This window comes from Crocuta crocuta, unplaced genomic scaffold, assembly GCF_008692635.1.
Source record: "Crocuta crocuta isolate KB4526 unplaced genomic scaffold, BGI_CrCroc_1.0 scaffold141, whole genome shotgun sequence".
Classification (NCBI taxonomy): Eukaryota; Metazoa; Chordata; class Mammalia; order Carnivora; family Hyaenidae; genus Crocuta; species Crocuta crocuta.
In genome coordinates this window covers 3,032,986-3,057,953 of record NW_027527951.1, presented here as the reverse complement: position 1 = coordinate 3,057,953, position 24,968 = coordinate 3,032,986, and the positions used below count along the sequence as shown (strand labels likewise).

At 44.2% G+C, this 24,968-nt stretch overlaps 1 protein-coding gene across 4 annotated transcripts in view; it reads right to left on the bottom strand.

The window, feature by feature from the left end:
• Window positions 1-568: 568 nt before the first annotated feature.
• The window catches only part of STAU2 (staufen double-stranded RNA binding protein 2), a 291,840-nt gene continuing 267,440 nt past the window's right edge, over window positions 569-24,968 (bottom strand). For all 4 annotated transcript variants that reach the window (XM_077752437.1, XM_077752435.1, XM_077752434.1 and 1 more), the window contains 2 exons: window positions 2,863-2,951; window positions 569-1,680 (listed from right to left, as the gene is read on the bottom strand). In XM_077752437.1, coding sequence (XP_077608563.1) covers window positions 1,587-1,680; window positions 2,863-2,951 — 183 coding nt within the window. In that variant the 3' untranslated portion in view covers window positions 569-1,586. The remainder of the gene's footprint in view (window positions 1,681-2,862; window positions 2,952-24,968) is intronic.

Genomic DNA, 24,968 nt, shown 5'->3' with positions numbered 1-24,968 from the left:
GGGCCTGCTGCGCACCCGGCGGAGGGCCTGGGCCCCTCGGGGGGCAAAAGGCGGAGCACAGGAAACAGCCCGTCCCCTCCTAAGGCCAGGATGCGGGGCTCTCCGCACGCTGGCGCGGGGCTGCAGGGCGCACGCGCAGCTCGGCTTCCCTCGGGAACCCCAGCTTTACCAACGTGCCGGTTTCCACAAGGACCCGGCTTTGGGTTAACAAAACCTACTTCCTCCAAGGGCGCCGGCCCTCCCGACGCTGGCGGACTTCCCCACCTGGGAATCATTAAAAACAACCTTAGAGTTATTTCCTTATGTTGCTGTTTGTTTATTCTCCAGTCGCGTGTGAGTCAGCCGGAGCATGACCTGTGCTGGTTTTGCTTATGAAATCTTACATAATCATATTCCTATTGTCAGTTAGGCCGTGGGGTGTATTCTCGTTGCGCAACGGCTGCGAATCAATACGGAGAAAGGCCGAACAATGAGGTGACGCGGGGCTGGTCGGGAACCCGGCTCCTGGTCACCCGGGAGGCCGCTCTGCAGTTTCGCAGAAACGGCTGGTGGCGCGAGGAGNAATTTTTACTGCATTCGCTACACGCTGGATTCCAACATGCTGGTCCAGAGCGTGGCTGGCTACAAGCTGGCAAGACTCTCACGGCTCCTCCGACAGGCTTTCCCTTCCCCGCCGTGTACATTACGTATTTGGATCCTCCTCACCGTCCTGAGTCCAGAGGCGGTTATTTAAAAACACCCTTGATGCAAACAGTGAGTGGCTGTGACACACGGATGAGGGTGGGTGCGAGTTCCACCACGGAACGTGGAATCTGGAGAAACGGTCACTGGAGGCAAGACGCCTCCTCAGTGGCTAATAGTCTGATGGAGCTCAAAACCCACAACTGTTTTTCCCCACCCCCCTGTTTTTGTGTTTTTAATTCCTGGAGTATATTGAAACTAGTTGTTCCTAACATGATTTCATATTTTAAATAAAGCATCTGACCTGATTTAAACCTTGTTTGTTTGCATACATCTTTGAGGCGTGCGCCTTAAAGTCATTCATATTGATACAGGATGAAGATTACAAATATCTGCATAAAAAGAGAAACTGTGTGACTCTATATGAAGACAACGACCATCACATTCCACAGCACATCATTGGTTAATCTTTGAATTGTCAAGCATTATTTAAAATGAAAGAGAGAGAGAGAGAGAGAATATAACTGAACACAAGCTCCACGACAAAACAATCATAACAACGGAACCAAACCCAATTTCTCTATTAATCATTTAAAATTTTTACCTCTCTTTCTAACACTTTTCATTAATTGTTATTGTAAGCTCCAGTAGCAGCATCAGATTTCTCCTGCCTCTGGGCAAGTGAGTTATGATCTGATCTCAAGTTCCGAGGGAAATGCTCAAAGTTTTATTTTTCCCCAGTTGAATAAACAGGACTATGTATATTATCTCTTGTGTTAGAATAGTGTTGTCTTCACATAAGACTCAAATAATGGTATTAGTCATTCATTTCCTTGAACACAGACACCCTCATGCGTGCTGACAGGTTTATAAGGATGTGGTGGCAGCCGTGGTTCTGGGAGCCGCTACATGACCGACTTTGATTTCTTGCAGTCCTGAGCGATGGAGCCCGGGTGTGTCTGGTTATTGTCCGCTTTCTCTCCCAGATGCTGGGCTTGTCTGGAAGATTAATACATTAACAAGAGCTGAAGGTCCAGGGTTGCACGTCTTCAGACATGTTTATTAGCAGATGGCACACAGGATTCAAAGGTCACCACAAAAGTGACATTTTAAAGTGAAACAACAATATTTATGTTCAGATAGTCTACTGATGAGATCATGTGGAAATGGTTTTGATTAAATTAGCTTATAAATGGTTGCCAATCTATAGACAACAGAAAATACCGCGTCTGTTTACCAAATGCTTTCTTCTCACGCTCTCACCTCTTACATATTAATGACCAAGTGCTCTTTTGGGGGTATGCTTATTTAACCGGAGGATCGATGTCTGGTTTTCACTTCCTGGGTTATCTGTTTGTTTTCATTCTAAAAAACGTTACCTCCTCTGGGTGTTTTGAAATCTCACCTGCGATTTTTAGGGCTTGGAAAGAATTTGGATTCTTCCATGTAAATGCAATTGCTTTCCATTTCTTTAGTATAAATTGGGCCTCTGGAGAGACCTAAAATTCAGTCTCTCAGGTAAGAAAGACCTGACGCTCGATATCATAAGAAAGCTACGAGCTGGATTTCAGAAATTCTTGCTACAGCTACATTCTTGCCTTTGCCGCCCTTGGGGCCACACTTCTGTGGCAATGGGTGCTTGTGTTTCTAGAACTATGTGGAAAACACTGCCATCAAGGGGAGGGGGGCTACCTCTTCTGGACTTCTTTTTCTTTTCTCTCTCTTGCGCCTGCAACTTAGCAGGAGTGTGAAAGTTTTTACGTAAGGAAAGGTTTAGACAGAAGAAACCTCAACGGTATGAAGTAAAAACAGTATTTTAAAAGTTGTGCCAGTCTCTATGGTCAGCAAAACTCACATAAGTACTTCCAAGAAAGGCATTAAAATGGAGTAATAATGATCAATTCGGAGATTAAAACTTTCACAGATGTATTCTGGGGAATGAAAATGACCATATATGTGGAAACTAACTTGACAATAAGCTATTTGTTAAAAAAAAAAGAAAATGACCATATATACTCTTCTCATTTATTTACATTTAATTGTAATATGAATAATTTTGTAAGATACAGATATTATTGTCTTGAGGGTTTTTGGTTTTCTTATTGTTATCTATATCTTATTCTTTTTGTACAGATGCAAAATTAGAAATGTAAGAATATGGCAGAAGATTTATTTACTCACTTTTCAAGAGAACCTTTTTCAACATTCATTGCCCCTTCCATTGGGTCCAGTCCTTGTTCAGAAAATTGTTTCAAGGCACTTAAAGCCGCCTAAAAATGAAAACAAACACACAAACAAGGAGGTCCATTCACTGATTTCAATGTTAATAAACAGGTAATTGTAAAAGAAAGCTGAGATGTAAAGACTATCATTTTCATTGGTCTAAATAAATGCTTTTTTGCATCATTTAGCAAAATTACATTTGAAAGGCTATATTATCATGAAACAATGTATACGCTTGCTTACGGAGGGCCTTATTTCTGGGGAAGGATGAAGTGGGGAGGGGATTCTCCAAAGTCTCATGCCTTATTCCTCATCCATAATTTTATAAAANTATATATATATAATATATATGTTATGTATATATATTATATTTTGACTATTATAATTTTCTCCTCACATTACTGAAAGTACACATTCTCTTCCTTCAGACAAGGCAACATCGGAGTTTCCCAAGTTGGGTACTCTTTTTTTTTCTCCCAAAGTTAGCATAAAGGTGTTCGATTGTGTCTCTAGCCCCAACCAAGTCACAGGATGTGAGCAGAGAAGTGGGCCCAAGACACTCATGCGTGCAGAGGGGACGGTACGGTGGTATTCTGGGAGGAGGGAGAACGCGTGCACTCTCTGGGGCCCCAGGGAGGCAGGCCTGGCCACGGCGGAGCCTCCCGAGGTGTTGACACGCCTGCCTGTCGTGCGTGGGATGCTGAACGGTGCGGACAGGCTGGTGGAGCCTCCTGGATCGCTGGGAGGCACCCAAAATGCAATGCTGATAAGATCTACATAACTTGTTGACACTCTTGTGCACGTTCCAAATCGTTATTTCTTTGAATAAGAATTTGGTTCTCCTTCCCCTCCCCCACCCCCCACCCGCTGAAAGCTCCATTAGAAGGGCTTTGTTGAGTCTGAGATAGGTGTGAGCGGCCAGGGTTGTTTGAATCCTGGAGATCCCGCTGGGACACACTTTGGTCATCTGTGTCTTCTCAACTGCCTTTGAAAAAGGGCTAACTCTTGCAGTTTCCCCAACTTGGGTCTGCCAAAGGCCCCTTTTGGGTAGCTGACAGTGTGATTCCTTGCAAATTTCATTATTTGCGACATATCTTTTGGTCTTCATTTTTAAATTAACAGACTTAATTTTTTTTAAGAGTAGTTTTAGGTTTCCAGAAAAACTGAGCAGGGCTGTTGGTGGCCCCTCCCCACCCCCTTCCGGTCTTGGCTCATGCTCGTATTATAGACAGCAGCTGGCACAGGCTGGGATGGGGGGTAAGCAGTACTTGCAGTTGGGTGGGAGTGGCATGGTTATTTCATTGGGGTACTATTACTGGTTGAATTGTGTCCCCCCACTCCCCAAATCTCTATGTTGAAATCCTAACCTCCAATACCTCAGAATGTGGCCGTATTTGAAAACAGGGTCACTGCAGATCTAAGTAGGATGAAGCCCCACCGGAATAGAGTGGGCCCAGATCCAATACAGCTAATGTCTTTATAAAAAGGGGAACTTTGGATGTAGACACACACACACACACACACACACACACACACACACAGGGAGAACAGCCTGTGGAGAGGAAGGCAGAGATTGAAGTGATACAACAGAAGCCAAGGGATATCAACGATTGCCAGCAAACCGCCAGACGCCATGCAGAGGCCTGGAACAGAGTCTCCCTCACACCCTCAGAAAGAACCAAAACTGCCAGCACTTTGAGTCTGGACTCCCAGACTCCAGAACTGTGAGAAGATACATTTCTGTTGATTAAACCGCTCAGTTTGTGGTATTTTGCTATAAGAACTCTTAACAAACTAAAATAGGTTCATCATAATTCCTCCTTAAGGACAGTAGCACATCTTTTTCCTCTCTGTGATGTCTATTATATTTTTATTACAAAAATAATTTTCATTACAGGAAAATCATAAGAGGTACGAGCAAAAAGAAGTGTGAAAATATTCACAGGCCCATCCACCATTTACTACTTGGTCTAATGTCTTTCCCTACGCTTTTCTATTCCTTCCCGATATGTATGTACTTTACCCTGGATCATATCTTCACACTGTTTTATAATCTGCTCTTTTCATTAAATGTAAGCAGTTTTCCTTATCAATAAAAACACTTTGGTAGCATTATTTTGCATNTTTTCTATTCCTTCCCGATATGTATGTACTTTACCCTGGATCATATCTTCACACTGTTTTATAATCTGCTCTTTTCATTGAATGTAAGCAGTTTTCCAGCATTATTTTGCACGACTGCACGGTATATTGACTTTATAGGCCCTTCCCAACCAATCCCTACTGTTGGACATTTAGGACACTCCCAATATTTAAGCTGTTATTAACACTGCATCAAGCTTTCAGATAGTTAAATTTTTGCATACCATCTCAATAACTTCCTTATGATAAATTCCTAGAAATTGAATTTCTGGGCCAAAAAGCATGAACATTTTTAAAGATCTGACATGAGCTTTTCCACCGCCCTCAGAGAGGTTGTGACCACAGCAGTAATGTGAGGAGCCTGGGGTTCTTTAGGTGCTTTTGGAATTAATCTCTCAGAACCACTTTGTGGGTCACAAGAGGCAACGAGTTTTGTCATTTTATGGCCCCACCTTAGCTTTCACTTGTCCATCCTGACCATTTACCTTATTCACTAGATCTGGCTTCGAGTGAAGTTTGGTTGCTTTCAAAAATTAAATCGATCCTCAAAAGACCTGGATTTAGACAATTTCCCTCCCCCAAAAGAAACTTGCTGAGGGATTTGGCTTCCATTTAGAATCACTTGGGTGGTCTCTGGGTCCTTTCAAGTCCTGCAGTGCTGGGGTGTGTGGCACAACCTTCCTAGGCGACTACCTAGTGAGCAGTCCCGTGAGTGTGCACACTACCCCGTGAGTGTGCACATTCTCAAGGGCTTGTTACCTAAACCTGAGCTCTGCAGTCCCGCCTTACACGTGCATGTACTGGGTGACGCACGAGGCCCACACACTGCAAAGCTCTAAAGAGCGGTCCACGTCCAACCTTTTCAGATAGCCCAACTACCCTGGTGGCGGAGGGCGTGAGGGGGGCTGCTGTTAATGAACTTACAGGTCTCTGTATATTCAACAATTTTGAACAGGTGAACAACTATTCTTTTTTTTTAAGTAATTTTTTTAAATGTCTATTTTTGAGAGAGGGAGGGTGTGCCTGTCTACGAGCAGGGGAGGGTCGGAGAGAGAGGGTAAGAGAGGATCTGAAGCAGGTTCTGCACTGTCAGTGCAGAGCCCAAAGTGGGGCTCGATCTTGCAAACTGCGAGATCATAACCTGAGTCCAAATCAAGAGTCAGGCACTTAAGTGACTGAGCCACTCAGGAGCACCTTTTTTAAACTAAATTGTTTTTAAATGACTATTTTTTTCCTGATCCATTAGTATGTGAATTATTGTCAGGAATGCCAATTTTTATCAATTGCCTCCCACATTAACTATTGGGAAAGGTTCTTTGGCACCTGCAAATTCAAATCGGCAATGTGATACTGCTGAATGAGACACACGAGAACCCCAGGGCTTCCTGGTCCTGTTTTATTCCCAATAAGTCCAAAACGACAACAAAAAACAACTTTTAAAAATTTAAAAAACAACTTAAAAAGTCATTTATAGGCTAATTGCAGCCCAGTCTCACCAGCTGTTTTTGGAATACGTGTTGCCTGAATACCAAGAACCGAAAGTCTTGCTACCCCACGTCCAGGACCCCGGGCCACCTACTCTCTTCTATCCAACACATGCGATGCAGGCCAGGTCTCAGAGAGTAGGTTAAGTGTTTCAGCTCTTGCAAAATCTCCTGGATGATTTTATCAACATGTTGGGCAGGTCCCTGTGCACTTTCAAAATTCCTGTCATCACTCAGAGAATGTCCTACAGGCTGGAAGGGGGGTGTGCTCTTTCACTCAATGCCATGAAGGGACTTTCAGAATTCTTGCGTGGCTGCTTCCCTCCAAAGGTATGCTTAAAGGCTTCCAAACAATATTCCCTTATATATCTGATGAGATCATTTCAACCCACATTTTATTGATAATCCTGAATACAATTGCTTATAGAGGAGGACTTCTTGCTAATTTATAAAAGACAATGAAGATGATTTATCTTCTCTGTAAACAGTAACAGCCGCCATGTGATGGGCATCACCCTGCCATAGTCACGAGACCAGGCCTTCTCCCTGAGTGACCTCAGGTGCTACCACAGCCTTGCAGGCAGGTCCTGCCCACGAGGAATCCAGTAACGTCTTCAAAGGTCACACAGCCAGTGAGTGGCAGAGCACAGATTTCAACCCAGTGCACATTCTTGACCAGATCCCTTTATTTCCTTCACACCTATGCCAATTTCAGCATGACTTTTTTCAATATTATCATTTCCAGATCACTCTTATTCCCTCTTCCATACTCACTCTATTAATTATCCCCCACAATAATTACTGGAGGTGAGCTCACACAATTATCTCCATTTTCTAGACAAGGGATTTATTATCTTGTGGGCACCGCAGCCAGCTTCCAGTCTCCAGCCTTCCTGTGGTCCCTGGGTTGACTTCTGAGGCTCCAGTCAGTGCTTCGGTAACAACTGTAGTCTGGGCTAAAAGTGAATTGCTACCATAATTATTTTGTCACTTAGAATTACCCAATGGCTCCCAAACAGGTAATTTGAATCTCCATTTCTTAACATTCTGAGGGTGCCACATCTTGCTCACTTTATTCGTCTCCCCTCTGCTCTTCTGAAAAGAGTTCATTCCTCAACCGCCAGGGGTTGCGAGGCTGGAGGGAACATCAAGCTTCATGGTTTGCCAGGGCCGTGGGATAGAGGATGGCGCAGCAAGGGGAGGTGCTGGGATGAGGGGAGCACAAAGGAGAATGGACAGGGAAAGATGGAGGGCTTGGTTGAGACTGACGGAGAGCATAAGCCAAATAGGTTAGGAAAGCAGTGACGGGCAGGGGCCGCCCACCAGCTGCCTCCTCCTACAGGTATGGATAGAATGCTGGCCCTTGCCGCCTCCTCTCTCACTTGTCAGGAGCTCAGCTTGGGGAGCTCCCACTCTATCCCCCATTCATCGGCCATGAGTTTCCCAGAAAGGATACTGTGCAGATTAAAACATCACATCTGTGAGATGGGCGTGCTTCACTTTCTACAGCAAAGTGCCTACAACAATAGGATAATGCAGCAATGCCCAAAGAGGGCACATAACCTTTAGCAAGCCTCAGTCATCAGTCGTTTCAAAGAACAATGTGTAGTGTGATGGCGTTGTGAACAAATGCTAACATTTAACGGTCCACAAAGACAAGTTACTTCGCACATCCAAATCTGTCCGGAAGATGGTAAAATCAACAAAATCTCTATGTTTCAACCATTCCAACTGAATAAATTGTACTTGCTGGAGGCCAGTTATTTAAAAAATTTAAAAACATATTATAAAAATGCTACTCCATATTAAAGGACACTAGAGTGAAGGAAAAGTCGAATAACTCATTCAGGGAGACATTTGCAGCCTGATTATGACACAAGTCCTACATCGCCTACCACTGAGATGACGAATAGATAATGAGAGGCTCAGCGCCTACTGTCTGCAGTTCGCCCCTCAGCCCGGACAGTTTGCTGTGTGATAAATGTAAACTAATATCAGGGAGTCGTGGGAAGGAGGTAGATCTGGGTTCCTTAATGAGGAACATACTGAATGATGCTTACACCCAAGCTGTAGAACTTTCCCACATGCTGTGGATTTGAGAATTTCAAAGATGCACTAACACAAGTATCCAGAACCCTCCATACGGCTGCGGCCATAAACAAATAGACAAGTGAACAATTTCATTTCCAAGGTCAGAAAACGTTTCCTACCAAATCAAAACAAACTCACTCGGCATCCAAATGTGTTAGTACAGTCTCACCAAGGGGAAGGTTTAGCTTTATGACGATTTACGTTTCTGAGATTCCAAGAAAAGAGGAAAGAGAAAAAAAAGAAAAACCGGTACCTTCAAGACAATTCATGTAGCTTGGTTTGAAAGGAGAAAAATTAAAGAAACATTTTAAAGATGTGGATGACATTTCTTTTTCTTTTTCCTGTCTTTTCAGATCAAAAATTGTAATGTGTGTGCGCGCGTGTGTGCGCACACACATTTCCCTTAAAAGAAAGCATCTACACAGATATGTAGAAATATTTTTGTCCCTCAAAGATTTTACAACTGTTTTGTGAGGAAAGCCCCACAGGTTCTTGAACAGATGTTGTTACCATTTCGTGTATCACTTGTTTTGTGCGTAGTTATAGCAATGCCAGAAACAAGATGCCAGTAAGATACTTTCCGTGCCTGTTTGTTGGTATTGGTTTGCACGCATGCATGCGCTTGTGTGTGTGTGTGTGTACGTGTACGTGTGTTTGTATGTCCGCAGAATGGAGGTGAGTCTTCCCAGCCATCTCTGCAATTTCTAACTTTCCTCTTGTCAATCAGAAATTAGCGAATTGTGTTGAAACCATGCCTATTCTTCCTGCTTCCTTCTCCAGGAATTAAAATGTAACAGCATGAAATGATGTGTTGAGAGACAACAATGGTCTTCATTGGCAAAATGTGAATTTTAAATCATCCCTCTATGAAACACGGTTCTTCTTGTCCTATTTAAACACAATGACCAATGGATCCTTTTATTTCTTTTTTTCCCATTTCACACTTTTTCCACCGGTTTTACGTCCTGAATCCCAGAAACAAACAGGCTGTTCCTACTGAAGTCAATGGCAACCGCACATGCCCAAATGTAGCCTTCAGTTTTCAGTAAGTGTTCAAGGTTTGTTTTGTTGGCCTGTCCCCCTGAAGCACTTGCTCATGTGGCACTCTTCCTGGGAGCAGCTTGCGCTGTTAGACTCATTTCAGAATGTTCATCGTGGTCATATGTGCAGCTCACCAAATCAGCCTTCTTAAATGAGAAAATGATAGGCTTCAACAGCAACCGCCCTCATTTGTAGTTGAGGGCCCTAGTAACTTCCTGTCTCAACAATCTTTGAGCCTGCCTCTCCATTAAACCACTTCAATGACTGCAAACCACGTTCTTCAGTAAGTTTAGGGCTTATTGCCCAAAGAACGTGAATTTTAATGTTCCTGAGTTATCATTTTCTTGCTTTGAAAGGTCTATAACAACACACCAACTCTCTCCTTCTATAAAATAAAAGAAACCAAAAAGAGAAAATTGTGTTTCTACATTTTGTCACATTACGATAGGATCTTCAGTCTTTCACATTTCAGATGAATCAGTGATAGGACTTTAAAAAGAAATGATAAAGGATTATACTGAGCTTTAACTAAACCATTTGCTGACCTGATTCTAACAATTTCATATAGCTTGCACTTTCCATTTACGCTCACAGAACCCTACTGGTTCGTATAATTTCCGTAAAGTTTGTGCTTTATAAACAGCTTACGGTTGGAACAAAGAGACGTCAGCCTGCTAAGGTAATGGCTACTCATTGTCAAAAATATAAAATAAAACAAAAAGAAGGCTGGCAGTGGTCTGAGGGCATGCAGATTTTAGACAGTCTACTAAAGCCAAGAATAGGAATTTGATGCTAGAATTTGGGGAATTAGTCCAACATTGTGTGCTGAAACTATAGACTTAGGCATCATCTGTATTCTGCAGGCAGGCTCCTCCACTGGGTAATCCATGTAGCTGCTGGTCTTGACAATGATAGAGTCGAATTTAAAGCAGGATTAATGGTGCAGAGGAGTGCTTGCGGTGTGTTTAGAACAAACCTTAGCAGTGGCATCCATGCTGCCAGGTTTTATTCCCACCATACCGTTTCTCTTCTACCAACACCATTGCTTTTAAAATTCCTAGGCTGTCTTTCATTTCATTACTTTAGATTCAACAAAAAATCCCCTCTGTAATGGCGTGTTACCAAAATGTGCCACTGGGCACAAAGCCAAGTGTCCAAGAATGTCAGCGGCATCACTCTGTGCTTAGCAGGGTAACGCCCCCTACCAAAGCATCCATGTCCTAATCTCCAGATTGTGCACATTACCACACAAGGCAAACATGGTTTTGCAGATAAGACTGAGGTATGAACATTGAGATGGGGAGATTATCCTAAATCATCTAAGTGGGTCCAATCTACTCACATGAGTCCTTAAAATCAGAGAATCTTTCCTGGCTTTGGTGAGAAAGACACAACCAGGAAAAATGTCAGAGCAATGTTGTTAGTTTTGAAGATAGAGGAAGGGGGGCACAAGCCAAGGAATGGAAGTGGCCTCTAGAAGATGGAAAAGGCAAGAACTCAGCCCTCAAGCCAAAAAAAAAACCAACAAACACACAAAAAAAAAGAACTGCTGATACCTGGATTTTAGTCCAGGGATTCTTTATAGAGAATCTATAGAACTCTAAGATAATAATTTGTTTTATTATTTATATATTTCAAGTTTATTTCTTTTTTAAAAGTTATTTATTTATATATTTTGAGAGAGACAGAGACAGTGTGAGTGGGAAAGGGGCAGAGGGAGAGAGAGAGAGAGAGAGAGAGAGAATCCCAAGCAGGCTCTGCACTGCCTTCACAGAGAATGATGTGGGGCTTGAACTCATGAAACTATGAGATCATGACCTGAGCTGAAATCAAGAGTTGGTCACTTAACCAACTGAGCCACCCAGACACCCCAAGTTTATTTATGTTTTTGAGAAGGGGGAGAGAGAGAGAGAGAGAGAGAACAGGGGAGGGGCAGAGAGAGGAGACAGAGGATCCAAAGCAGGCTCCCTTGCTGACAACAGAGACCCCGATGTGGGGCTTGAATTCATGAATCATGAGATCATGACCTGAGCCGAAGTTGGATACTTAACCAACTGAGCCACCCAGGTGCCCCNTGTCCTTAACTTCAGGGCATCTTCCAAAGCTTCTCTCCCATGGGGCTCTCTCTCTTCCTGTCACACACCCCTCCCACCCTCATCCACAGGCTCTGCGGACAATATGCTTTAGGATAAATGGTCCCAGGAAAGCAGAGTTGGGTCATCTCTATNCATGACCTGAGCCGAAGTTGGATACTTAACCAACTGAGCCACCCAGGTGCCCCTTAAGATAATGCATTTGTGTGGTTAAGCCACTAAGTCTAGTAATTTGTCATTGCAGTAAGGGACAGCTCTTGTCCCTGTTATCTGGACAAGGAAGAGTAGAGAGTGTGGCATTTGGAGCCTGTCATCCCTAAACGAAAATTCCAGCCCTACCGTAGACAAGTTGTGTCTGTGCAAGTTCCTTTATCTCTCTGAGCTTCTTTTTCATCATCTGTAAATTGGAGACTACAACACTTACTGCATTGGATTGTTTGAGGGGTTAATGTCTGGACAATAAATGAGAGCTTTGGTTACACAATTTTCTCTGTTGAACCAACATCCAGTCATAAAATTCTTTTTTACTCTCTATCTCCATGTTATTTATGTCCAATTTCTTAGGTATTTCTATTTCTTTTCTAGCACATTGCTTACCCGTCTTTCTTCCCAAGAGAACCCTATCATTATGCCTACCCCTTAGTCAAAAGCCATTACTAACTTTCAGCCACCAAATAACATTCTGTATCCTTGGCCCGGCATTCAGGGCCATCCATCACCTGGCCCCATTATATTCTACAACCTCATTTACTGCAATTTCATTACAGTGCGTTTTCCAAAGTGTGGTGTCCGAACCAACAGGCTGGTCACCAGCCTCAGGAACGCCTGGCAGTGTCAGCGTTATCAAGAGCCCCCCGGCACTAGGCCTGAGACACACCAACATTGCAGAAGCCCTGTCCACATGGGTCTTCCACCCTATTGGTCTGCCTCCTGTCTGATGAAGTCTTCCTACCTCCACACCTTTGCCCCTGCAGTCTTCCATTGTCCCAGGGTGGGCTTCCCTGATTCCCAGCCTGTCTCCTACCTGTGAACTTCAAACAGCCCTTGCCATTTGCCTCCCCGAACTGTGGGCTGTCTTCAATGTTTCTCTCTCAAGTAGTTGGTCAGCCCCTGGCTGGCAGAGCCATTTTCCTGTTTGAAATCATCACAACGTGTTTACAGAAGATCCTCAAGGAATATTGCTTGGCTGGTTATCCAGTGGCTTCCATCTGAAGCTCCCAAAGACAGACAGGCGCTCACTCCTGTCTTTGTCTTTTGGCTTTGTCTTCTCTCTGTCCTGTAAGTCGGCATCTTGCTCTAGCTGGCTTGTCCTTAACTTCAGGGCATCTTCCAAAGCTTCTCTCCCATGGGGCTCTCTCTCTTCCTGTCACACACCCCTCCCACCCTCATCCACAGGCTCTGCGGACAATATGCTTTAGGATAAATGGTCCCAGGAAAGCAGAGTTGGGTCATCTCTATCCATGTAAGCGAAGGTTCTGTCCACGATATACCTCCAAGGAATACAGATGACAGTTACTGACTTTTTGAAATATCAACCATTTGGGTTTGGCTTCTGTCATCTTTGAGGTCTGTAACTAGCGCTTCCCCATCCCCAGGCCAGTGTGAGGTCTACAAAGAAAGTGCCTGGGAAACCCTACTAACAATGGGCTGGCACATCCTGAAATAGAGGAGCAGAGGTGAGCCTCTTCCACCCAAGGCGAGCCTGGTTCTGTGGGCAATGGCCTTGGCAGCCCTTCTCTCCACTGCCCTGAAGGTCCCTTTGGGATTTCTTGGTTCTATGACACTCTATTCCAAAGAGAAGAAGAAGCATTGCCATTGAACATGGACACAAATTGCTCTGCCTATTCACAAATTCCAGTTAGGTTTGAGTATATGATTTAAAAAAGTATAGTTATTTCATAGTTTTTACTGCATTTAATGGATTCTTGGGTTGCATGGCTGTAGGGGGTAGTTGGGAACAATAGGGAGTGATGGTGAAACAATATAACCTATGACGTTTTGTTTGGTTCTGAACTTTTGGTTGTCCTGAAACAGAGTCCAGGCAGGTGGTTCCCAGGCTTTGCTGAGTCCCTCAGCAAAATCAGAAGCCTGATTTCTTTTCTTGGGGCATTTGGTGGCCACCCTAGTGGTCAAATTGCAGCAGAGCAGGCCAGAATAGAGCTTTACCTTCAACCAAATGTTTCCTTAGCCTCTTACTGATACCTGATTTTATACATATGTATAAATTTATATATTTATATATATATTTACTTTTTAAAATATAAGTTGCAAACATTCACAAAAGTACAAAGGATAGTATAATGAATCCTCCCACACCTATCACTCAGATCAAGAATTATTAGTATTTGGGGCACCAGGGTGGCTCAGTTGGTTAAGCGTCCAACTTCAGCTCAGGCCATGATCTCACAGTTCAAGAGTTTGAGCCCTGCGTCGAGTTCTGTGCTGACAGCTCAGAGTCTGGAGCCTGCTTGTGATTGTGTCCCTCTCTCTGCCCCTCCCCTCGTGCTTTCTCTCTCTCTCTCTCAAAAATAAACATTAAAAAATTAAAAACAAATTATCAGTACTTCACCAATCTTGTTTCATGTATCTTCATGTTTTCCTGTAGGATTCCAAATCAGGTATCTGATGAAAACACATGCCACGATCACACCTAACAATATTAAGAACAAATTCTTTCTATCATCTAAACACCCAGGTCATATTAAACTTTTCCTGATGGCCTCAAAGATGTCTTTTAATGTTGGTTTTTGAATCTACCTCCCAACAGTTCACACGTTGTATCTGATTGCTCTTTTAAGATCTAGGAGTCCTGTGGAAGGCAGAATTACGGCAAAGATGTCCAGGATCCAATTCCCGACGGGACCTGTGGAAAGGGGATTCATGGCCAATCCAAACACAAGTCTTTAACCTCAGGGGTCCTCTCCCAGCTCTGGGCAGAGATGGTCACGTGATGGTGCCAGAAGGCTCAGAGGGATGAGCCTTACTGGTTTGAATAGCCATGACAGGAACACGAAGCAAAGGAAATAGGAAGCTTACAGAAACTGGAAAGGACAAGGACACTGGTTTTCCCCCAGAGCCTCCGGCAAGGAACACAGTGCTGCCGACACCTTGATTTGTGTCTATTGAGATGGTGTCTGACTTCCGACTACAGACTGTGAGATGGTACGTAGGTGCTGTTTGAAGCCCCCATTCCTTTATCGGGGCACTGGGAGTCACACGGAGGTAGAAGGTCTGATACCGTACTCTCCCGAGACCAGCTGGTGTTGGGCCCGAGAAGGAGAACATCCGGGAAAGAGAAGGCCAGGGCTTGGGAAGAAGTGGGGCCAGCTGTGCCGGGTGCCTTCGTGCTGCCGCTGGCTCTCTGAGGGCCAGGTCAGGCGGGACTGAAGGAGCCCCTCACCTCACTCCAAGCAAGCTGCACACTAATGTCAAGTCACTCATCACCTAAATCATGTGAGAACCTCCCTCAGCCCTTAGGGACCCATGCACCCCTCTCTTCTTTGCCCCTAATGCTCTGTCCTGATCTCCTTTTTGTTCTATGACCAGGACAAACTCTTTCCCGCCTCGGGGATTCAGGCTGGCCAGTCCCTCTGGCCACCCCTTCTCATGACTTGCTGCTTGTCAGCTCCGGTGGGGAGGGGGTGAACATCCCATCTAGGGTGTCCCCCCTCCCCAGAAAATCACATAACCTTGTTCATTTTCCTCATAACACATCACAGTCTGTGATGATTTCCCAGAGGAAGGGGCCTGGCCTGCCTGATTCACAACTGGGTACCATCATTCACTCAACAAGTATTTGTGGAGAACCAGGCTCTACACTAGGCACCAGGGAAACTGAGATCGACACACAGTCCCTGCCCTCTGCGCCAGGACTTCCAGCAGGGAGAACGGATGAGGCCAGTGCCAGTCTAACAGGACAATCTTTCTAATAAGAAAGAATGTGCAGCAGCAGTTAGACTGAGAAAGTGTCCCCAGGGACACCAGGAGGCTCACAGAGCCAGCACGTGGGGTGAGACGTAGGGTGAGGAGGACTTTTCCAGTGGGGCAAACGGTGAGAGGAGGGTGTGGTCAGCACGGGGAGCCGCTCGTGCAAGGCAGTTCAGAATGGCTGCACGGGGAGGTGGGCAGGAATTGGGGGGTACAGTGTCCTGGAAATTTGAAAGCTGTCGTGTAGAGGACAGAAGCACCTTGTTCTGGGGAAAGCTGAGTGAAGCCTAAAAGGTGGGAGCCATGGGCAAAGGGATTTGGTCTCCACACAGGAAGGTGACTGTGCCCCCGGGAGTGCAGGCTGGCTGCTGAGGCGGGGCCGGTGACGTGCACCGCCTGAGTCCCCTGCCTGGCCCATCTGTCAGGTGGGAGGCAGTGCGGCCGGGCAGGGGCTGGGAGGGCCCCTTGCCTCTCAGGCTCTCTGATGCTCACGTGAGGCCTGTTTACACAGACAAGGCCACGAAGGTAAAGGATGCCAGCACACGTGCAAGGAGACAGGGGTTATCGAGGAGGTGACAGATGCAGCTGTGTTACACGTTCGGAGTGTGGTTTGCAGGCGAAAGTTGAGTTCTTGTGAGAGGTAGAAATTGGACCTGAGCTTCACCACTGGTTATGTGAGAAAGTATCTACCCTCAATATCTCCATTTAGAAGACCGAATCAGTACAGCCATCCTACTACAGGCATTAACTGATGGATGCATCTGAGGGACGTGTCCTGGGAGGGTCCGCAGGAAACAGTACTATGTAAAAATGTTTAGCAGCTGACCCTCTGGGGAAAAGATCCCTAACTGGCACTCTCTCTGGCTCCCTGCTTACTGCTCACAGGCAAGGCAGCAAAGTGGCTGAAAATCTGGAATTCGCAGCCCAGCAAAACTGGGCTCTATGACTGGCTCCAGCTCAGTTAGCCATATGAACTTGGGCAAGTAAAAGTCTCAACTATTAGATGCTACAGCATCTTGTGCTGTTGACACTCACTTTGGTCTAAAGACTTCACATCCCTAACTTAATCTTCACAGTCACTGAAACAAATAGGTTTGCTTCTCACCCTTGGTTAACAGGGACAATACGGAGACACAGAGGAAGTAATTTCTGGGAGGCCAACACGACTTGTTCTCAGTAGATTTGGAATTTGGATTTAGACGGCCTGGCCCTGGAGCTGAATTCTTAACTACTATATTGTACCACCTCTCAATCCAGTGATAGGAAATACCATCTGGGCGCTCAAGAAATAGCAGGAGCCAGACCAAGATCCCTGTAAAGCAAGGGTCTGGCTCTAAGGACATGGGGCTCCCTCTTTGATTGACCCCCTTTTGCCCTCTTGAGCTGTGGTCTTCAGGGAAATGAAGGGAGGTGGGGGTGGGGAGTGAGGAGGTACAGAGCCAGCAGCAGAGGTTGCTGGACTGGTCTGGAAGGAATGGTCAGTGGCAACTTCTGGCTGGACTCAGCAGGCAGGAATGAGCTCAACAGGGGGACCATTTGTGGGGCCAAGATCTGAAACTAGGCTAATTCAGGGCCATTGTCAAGGCTGGGACCCTGGTAAGCCCTGGGTCCCATACTCATTAGGCTCGCCAGAACCTACATGAATGTATGTTAATCAGCAGCTTCAGTGTTTTTCTAATATTAAAAGGCTGTGTTTCCTTTGGCTTTGGGGACCTCCAGGCCTGTTGTATTTTCTCTTACGTCACTGGGCACCTCTTCTCGGTCTCCTTAACTACTGGCTTTCGCCTTGGCCTCACTTTCAAGTCCATCCTTGGGACTCTTCTTTGTCATTATTCTCTCCCTAGATATTTTCATTGAGGCTTATGACTTAAAATCCTTTATAAATACTGGTGGCCTCCAATTCCTATCTTCAGCCTAGACTTCTGCCCTACAGCTCACACATACAACTGTCTGGTGGATTTCTCCCCTGAGGTGTGTGAAAGGCATTTAAAACCAGCACAGACCTGAATTTGTGATTACCATCCTCCAAACCACTCCTCTCCCAGAACATGGAACCCTCATTCAGCCAGCGGATCTGACAAAAAACCCTGGGACTCAACCTCGCTCACTTCCCACACTGAACTCGGTAACGAGTTCCTCTTTTTTTTTATTTTTTTAAAAAAATTTTTTTTTTTTTAATGTTTTATTTATTTCNGTAACGAGTTCCTCTTTAAAATGCATCTGGAACCATGTCTCACCTCCTGGTCTCCTGCCATCCCAGCCTAGGTCACTGTCGTCTCTCAGCCGTAGCTTCCTAACTGTATCTCCCTGGACCTAAGGCCATTCTTTCAAATACATCCAAAGGGATAGGTGTGAAATGTACATGAGAACAGATCAAGATCCTGCTCGAAACCCTCCAGGAGCATCTGGTTGCTCTTAGAACAAAACCTCAGTTTCTGACTTGAGCTAAGGCCCTAGAGGACACTAACCTAGCTACATCTTCCTTCCCGTGTCCCCCTTGCCCACGGAGCCCCAGCCCTGCCGGCCTCTCTCCTCTCTGTCCAACACTCCAAGTTCGTGCCTGTCTCAAGGGCTTCCGTAAGCCTTCCTCTCGACCTGGGACTCTTCTCCAGATCTTCGCATGGCTCTCTTCCTCACTCCAGATCCTCAGCTGTCACCCCGCGTGGCCTCTGGGCCTAAAGGAGCTGCACCCACCCCCACTCCTCGCCTGGTGTCACGTCTCCTCACACTGCCTCGCGCGTAGTGCTTATTGCTCCTGAAGGTTTATTATATATGTAACCAGTTCCTTCTTTATTGTCTATGTTCCCCATTAGAATGTAAGCTCCATGAGGCCAAAGATTTGTCTCTTTTGTTCACTGATAAATACTCAGGACCTAGAAGAGTATATGCTCAGTAAATACTTATTAGTTTAATGACTTGAAAGAATGAATGAATAATTAAAAACAATGGTCATGTTCAAGAATATCTAGCCACCTTATATATACAGTTTTATTAATTCTCAGAAGTTCCCTAAGGAAATTAGGGGGTAGATCATTTTCCCCATTTATTGAAACCCAGAAGCAACCATTCATATGATGTTTAAAGACTGATTATTCAGCTGGAGTAAGTAGGTGCTAAATGTTAGTCTTTTAAATGAAGAAAGTGAAGTATAATGATAGGTCTGCAATGTGAGTATTCTCATATATTGTAAACTCACTGGATGCCAATTACATTACCACAACTTCGGATGAAACTTTACTGGAATTAATTTTAATAGTTTTTTTCTAGAAAGCCTTCACTTTTTTAAGCTAAGAGAAATTCAGGGTCACTATCAAGTTCAAGTTATGTTCTATCTTCTTTTTCTAGTACCATGGAAAGAAAAGCACATCACCAGTAATATCACACTTGGTTTGGTAATGTTTAAAGCCTATGCTTAAATAATCAATCAAAGGAAGAATTAGCATCTTGATTTCCTAAAAATATCTTAATTAAGACAATATAATCAAATAAAGATATTTACTTTATGTTTAAATAATCATGATCACAAATGGCCCTCCTCCCCTACCTTCACCCCCAAATGAGAATTTAGTATGCTTTGGGGATATGATTTAAATCTGTCAAACACTTAAGTAAAAAATTCTCTTAAGTTGTCTCAAGAAACTGCTGATACTCTAACAGGCTCCACACATTCTAATATACCCAAATGCAGGGTTCTTTTTCCTAATTGCTTGGCTGCAGACGAAGATGTAAGGGTATAAGTATAAGAATTTGTGTGATGATCAGTGATGGAATCCTAATCCATCTTAAGCTTGAGCATGACAACTGGCACTTCCCAACACGTATTAAGAGACAGAATTTTTTTTTCTTTTGCCTGAGGGTACATTCCCTTTCAAAAGCAAAATATTTTTCTTCATTTGCTTTCTAAAGAAATCACATCAAACTCTGCTCTTAACGGTTAATCTTTTAAGAAGGCAAGATAGATTGGAGAGAGAATCTGTGATAGATTTATAAATTGGGGGCAAAAAGTAACACGAGGCATTCCAATATGCAATTTCAAATCAAAACCTTAACTTGGGCAAGGGACATTATATCAGCCAACAGCATTCTTTAGAAATGCCTGACATTCAGTTGGATAGAATTATATATTGAAATAGATTGTAGGCATATTGTGAATGTTTTTGCTCTAGCATCTGGTAGCATCAAAGCCCAGGAGGAAGAGTGGGTGACTATGCCAGAATTTAAAAGCTGCCTTTTGGATAAATATGTGGAAAGGATATAAATTAAGTTATCAAAAGGCTAGAAGAATTTGCTGAAAGGGGGGAGGGTGCTAAAAGCAATAAGCCATTTGGAATTTGATAGCATGCAACTTTCATGCTTTGTATAGCTAGTATTGTTAGCCAAGTCAGGATAAAATGGTATTTCAAAAGAGAAAAATTAATGAATGAGGACAAGCATAAAAAGCAACAATGCAATTCCTGATCTGTAAAAGTAGTACTTATAGTATCCAAGATGCAATGTGGCATGAGCCCCAAGGGAGATCAGGCACCTCCTCTATGAAGCCTTTCTATATTTGGAAGAGAGTAGTGACCTGTGATTTCTGTGCTCTGTGTATTAGTCAAGATAAGCTAACTGCTGCACGCCCCTCCCCCCCCCAAGAATCTCAATGTTCATGTAAAGACTAACTGAATGTTCTTGGGCTGTGGATCCTGGTCAAGCAAAGTACCAGGTCCCTTCCATTTCGTGACTCTGCCTTCTTCTAGGCTAGCATTATGATCCTCTCCATTCAGCCAGTGGAAGGGAAAATAAAACAGAAGATAGTATGTAGGAGACTTTTGTGGAAGAGGACAGAAAGGCCTCATACTCCATTGACTGAACCCAGTGACATGACTATACCTAACTCCATGACCACCCCCATCTCTAGGCTGGGTCCTAAGTCTGGCTGAGGAGAAGAGGAAGCAGGTATGGTGAGTAATTAGGCTCCACCACAAGTAGTGTCATGTTATTGCTCTCATTTGCTGAGGCACCTACATGTCTATCTTCTCATGCTAAATTGTAAGTCTCCAGAATAATGTAGAATTGGGTCTTACTTGTTTTGGTAGCTGTAGCACTAAATCTGACATGGAGTTCATGCTTAATTTATAGTCAGGGGATGTGGGATGCCAGGCTCACAGAGTGAACCTGGAGATGTTAAGACTAGTTATCTAATGATATTGCCCAGAAATGCCTAGATTTTTCTCCCTTCCTGAAGATGGCCTCCCTCTGTAGATATTTCTAGAGGATACAGGGACCACATGCCAACAATGGGCGTGGGGCACCTACTTTGTTAATTCTCATTGTGTCTTCATGCAAGAATCCTTCACAGGAGAAAGTCCTCATACCCTTCACCTCTCAGAAGGCACTTCAGTAGGATAGAGAGAGGTTGGGTTCCTGAAAGACAAAGGATGAGGTGGAGGGTTTCTAGTGAACCCCAATCTCAAGAATAAAAAGGGAACCAAAATATTTCTCAAGGATAAACCAGACCTCCTTATCAACTGAGAAAGAAGTCAAAAGTTATAGGTGAATAAGGAGGACTAAAGAACATTATAAAAATCTAGAACCATATTCTTTCTGTCTCCATTTGGTTTCATGCAAGGCAAGAGTAGCCCCTTGGTGACTGCTAAAGGACTACTATCTAGAATATATAAAGAAATTTCAAACTCAGTAGTTAAAAAACAAACAATCCAATTAAAAGATGGGCAAAGGACTTCAAGAGAAGGTCCACCAAGGAGGATTTACAGATGGCAACTAATCACATGAAAAGATGCTCCACATCACTAGCCATTAAGACCACAAGGTTATTACAAACTTATTAAAGCTGCCAAAATAAACAGTAGTGACTACACCAAATGCTAGAGAACATTCCGAGAAACTGGATCTCTCATATATTTTTGATGGGAATGTAAAATGGGTCAGCCTCTCTGGAAAATAGTTTGACAATTTCATAAAAACTAAACACAAACTTACCATATAACCCAGCCATCACACTCTTGGGCATTTATCCCAGAGAAATGAAAAGTTTATGTCCACACCAAAATCTGTACACAAATGTTCATAGCAGTTTCATCTGTGATTGTCAACAACTAGAAACAACCTAATACCCCACAATAGATGAACTAAAAAGTAAACTGGCACATCCACACCATGGGATACTACTCAATATTACCTACTATACAATAAATAGGAGCAAACTACTGGTACACACAACTTGGATGGAACTTAAGGGCATCAGGCTGAGCAAAGGTCATTTACTATATGACTCTATTTATGTAACATTCTCAAAATGACAAAAGTATAGAGATGGAGAAGTCTTTAGTGGTTGCCAAGGGTCAGTGACAGGGTGGGAGGAGGGGCACAAGGGAGATCTCTGTAGAAATGGAGGAGTGTTCTGTCTTGATTGCAGGGGTTACATGAATCTACCCATGTGGTAAACTGGCACAGACCTACCATCCAGATATGGTACCACTGTCCTCATCTTGGCTTGGATATTGTGTTACAGGTAAATAAAACAGAACCATTAGAGTACAAAGTACACACAACCATTCTGTACTACACTTGCAACTTTCTGTGAATCTATAATTATTTGAAAATAAAAATTAAGGAAATTAGAACTGTACCTTTTGAAAAATTAGTATTTTTAATTTAATTGTTTTGAGAGGGGGAGAGTGAGCAGGGGAGGGGCAGAGGAAGAGAGAGAGAATCTTAAGCAGGCTCCACGTCCAGGGCAGAGCCTGATAAGGGGCTCCATCTCATGACCGTGAGATGGTGACCTGACATGAAATCAAGAGTTAGATGCTTAATTAACTGAACCGCCGAGGCACCCCAGTATTTTTTATTTTAAAATGAATAACTCTAGGGCACCTGGGTGGCTCAATTGGTTAAGTGTCCAGCTCCGGCTCAGGTCACGATCTCAGTTTGTGAGTTTGAGCCCCACATAGGTGCACTGCTGTCAGTGCAGAGCCTGCTTTGGATCCTCTGTCCCCCATTCTCTCTGCCCCCTCCCTGCTTGGGCTCTCTCTTAAAAATAAATAAAACATTAAAAATGAGAGAGAGGGAGAGAGAGAGAGAGAGAGAGAGAACAGCAAGGCAGGCTGAGCCACCAGGGCCTGGAAGCAGAGAGAAGCTCCTCCAGGAGCCACCACAGGCAAGCGAGGCAGGCTTCCTCAAAGAAGAGCTCTGCTACCCGCCCCCACTGTGGGGAAGCCGCACTCATGGAAGTTAGCACCATTTTCCTGTTTCCTTCTACTTCTGGATGGCTAGATGGTACTTCATCCCTATGTGGAAATGGAGTGAAAGGGTGTATCTCCCCACTCTCTGGGGAACGTGAACATAACTGGTCTTCCCTCTCAAGACATGCTGTTACATTCCCACGAGCTCCAACACAGCACTTGGGGCATCTCGTGGTGGGATTTTCAGCCAACACCTTCCAACATCTCTTCATCAAAATAAGTATTAAAAGTTCAATTCCCTCTTTAATTTTTTTATGTTTATTTTTGAGAGAGAGACAGAGCATGAGTGGGAGATGGGCAGAGAGAGAGGGAAACACAGAATTTAAAGCAGGCTCCATGCTCTGAGCTGTCAGCACAGAGCCTGAGGCGGGGCTCGAACTCATGACCAGGTGACATGACCTGAGCCAAAGTCAGACGCTTAATCAACTGAGCCATGCAGGTGCCCCTCAATTCCTTCTTTAAAATCCTTGGGAATTTCAGAGAACTTCCCAGTTAATACTGGGATTTAGTGGAATATATTTAAGGAATTCAGGTGTTAAAATCTACCCTTTAACAAAAGCAACATTCATGGAATGCTATCAGTAAAAACTTCATTCTTCCATTATTACGTTAAGTAAATACCCTGTCTTATCATCCAGCCTCTCCTGGCCCTTCATTCACTGTCGGTAGAACAGAGTTGTCCATGGCAATATGGCTCCCATGACTTCATGATAATGTGTCTCTCCTAGTTTTAGTTTCTGCCAGTCTCCTTCTCCCCTTATTTCAGTTTTTTGTAGCTTCAACTTGCTTGTCGTTGCCCCATATGCATAATGTTCTTTCTTACCCCTGTGCCTTTCTCCTTATGATGTCTCTGCTTGGAACCAAATGGTTTTCCCACCTGTACCTTGATGACTTTTCTTTCGGATCCAGCTTGGATATCTTTCCTCCAGAAATGTGGCTATAGCCTTCTACTTGGACCAACATATCTATTCTCTGCAGACACCTAGCACTTTCTACATAAAACTAAAATCATCTATTTGTCTATCTACTTTGGTAGGTTATGAGGTCTTCAAAGTATAGACCATGTCTTGTTGCTCAGGTTTTCACACCCAGTGCCTAGCGGAGCAGGAGCTTAACATGTCTGTGCAGCTCCGCTGAATTATTGCCACAATGCACATGAGTTTGACTTGAGTTTGAATATTAAGGATTTCTCTGGATATACTCCTTCTCTCGCTTCTCAATCTGTTTTTGTGTAAACACTGAGCAGGGGCTAACTTTTGGCTATGGATAGCAGATGTGAGAAATCTAGAAACCTTGATCTGGTCTAGCTCTGTCCCTCTTCTATGTTTTGGTAAGTTAAGTAGCATTGAAGGTAAGTGGTTTGCTTAAAATAATACAGGAGAACCTACTCTGCATTATTGAAGAGTAAGGATTGGGAAGCCTAGCAGTCTGATTCCTTCTCAAAAGCCTTTGAGGTCTAGAGCTCCGTCATCCTAAATCACCCACTTCTTTGGGGGGATATAGTCACCTGACCCACCTGTAGGGGTGGCAGGTCCTGGCGATGGGACTCTAACGCCATAGCTGCCTTGACCAGAACCTGCTGGAGCACATGAGGCGAGGTGGGGTTCCCTGTGTTTACAAGAACAGGCTACATACACATTTCTGCATCTGTTTATTTTGAAAAAGTTCTGTGTTTGGCAGAATTTGGCCTAATTACTTGCCACAGGGCGGCACAGCGAAACACGAGAGGCCGAGCAGAGCTTCTTCCATCCCTAATTGTCAGAAGGGAGTGACTCCAACCAAATGATCGGCTGGCAGACAGCAGTCCCTCCAGGAACCGATGCCTCCCTCCTTGCTCCCCCCACAGACCCACTGCCACCGCGTCCTAGCCTGACTTTACACTGGACTGGCTCCGGGGCAAAGTGACGGGACTCTCCAGTGGAGGACCCCGGGCACAACTGAAAAATAGCCTGCTGCAGACTTCATCCTCTCCTTACTAGCTCCAGCATCACTGAATTTTAAACTAGACGGAGTAACGGTGGCAAAATCATTTCAGTTTACAG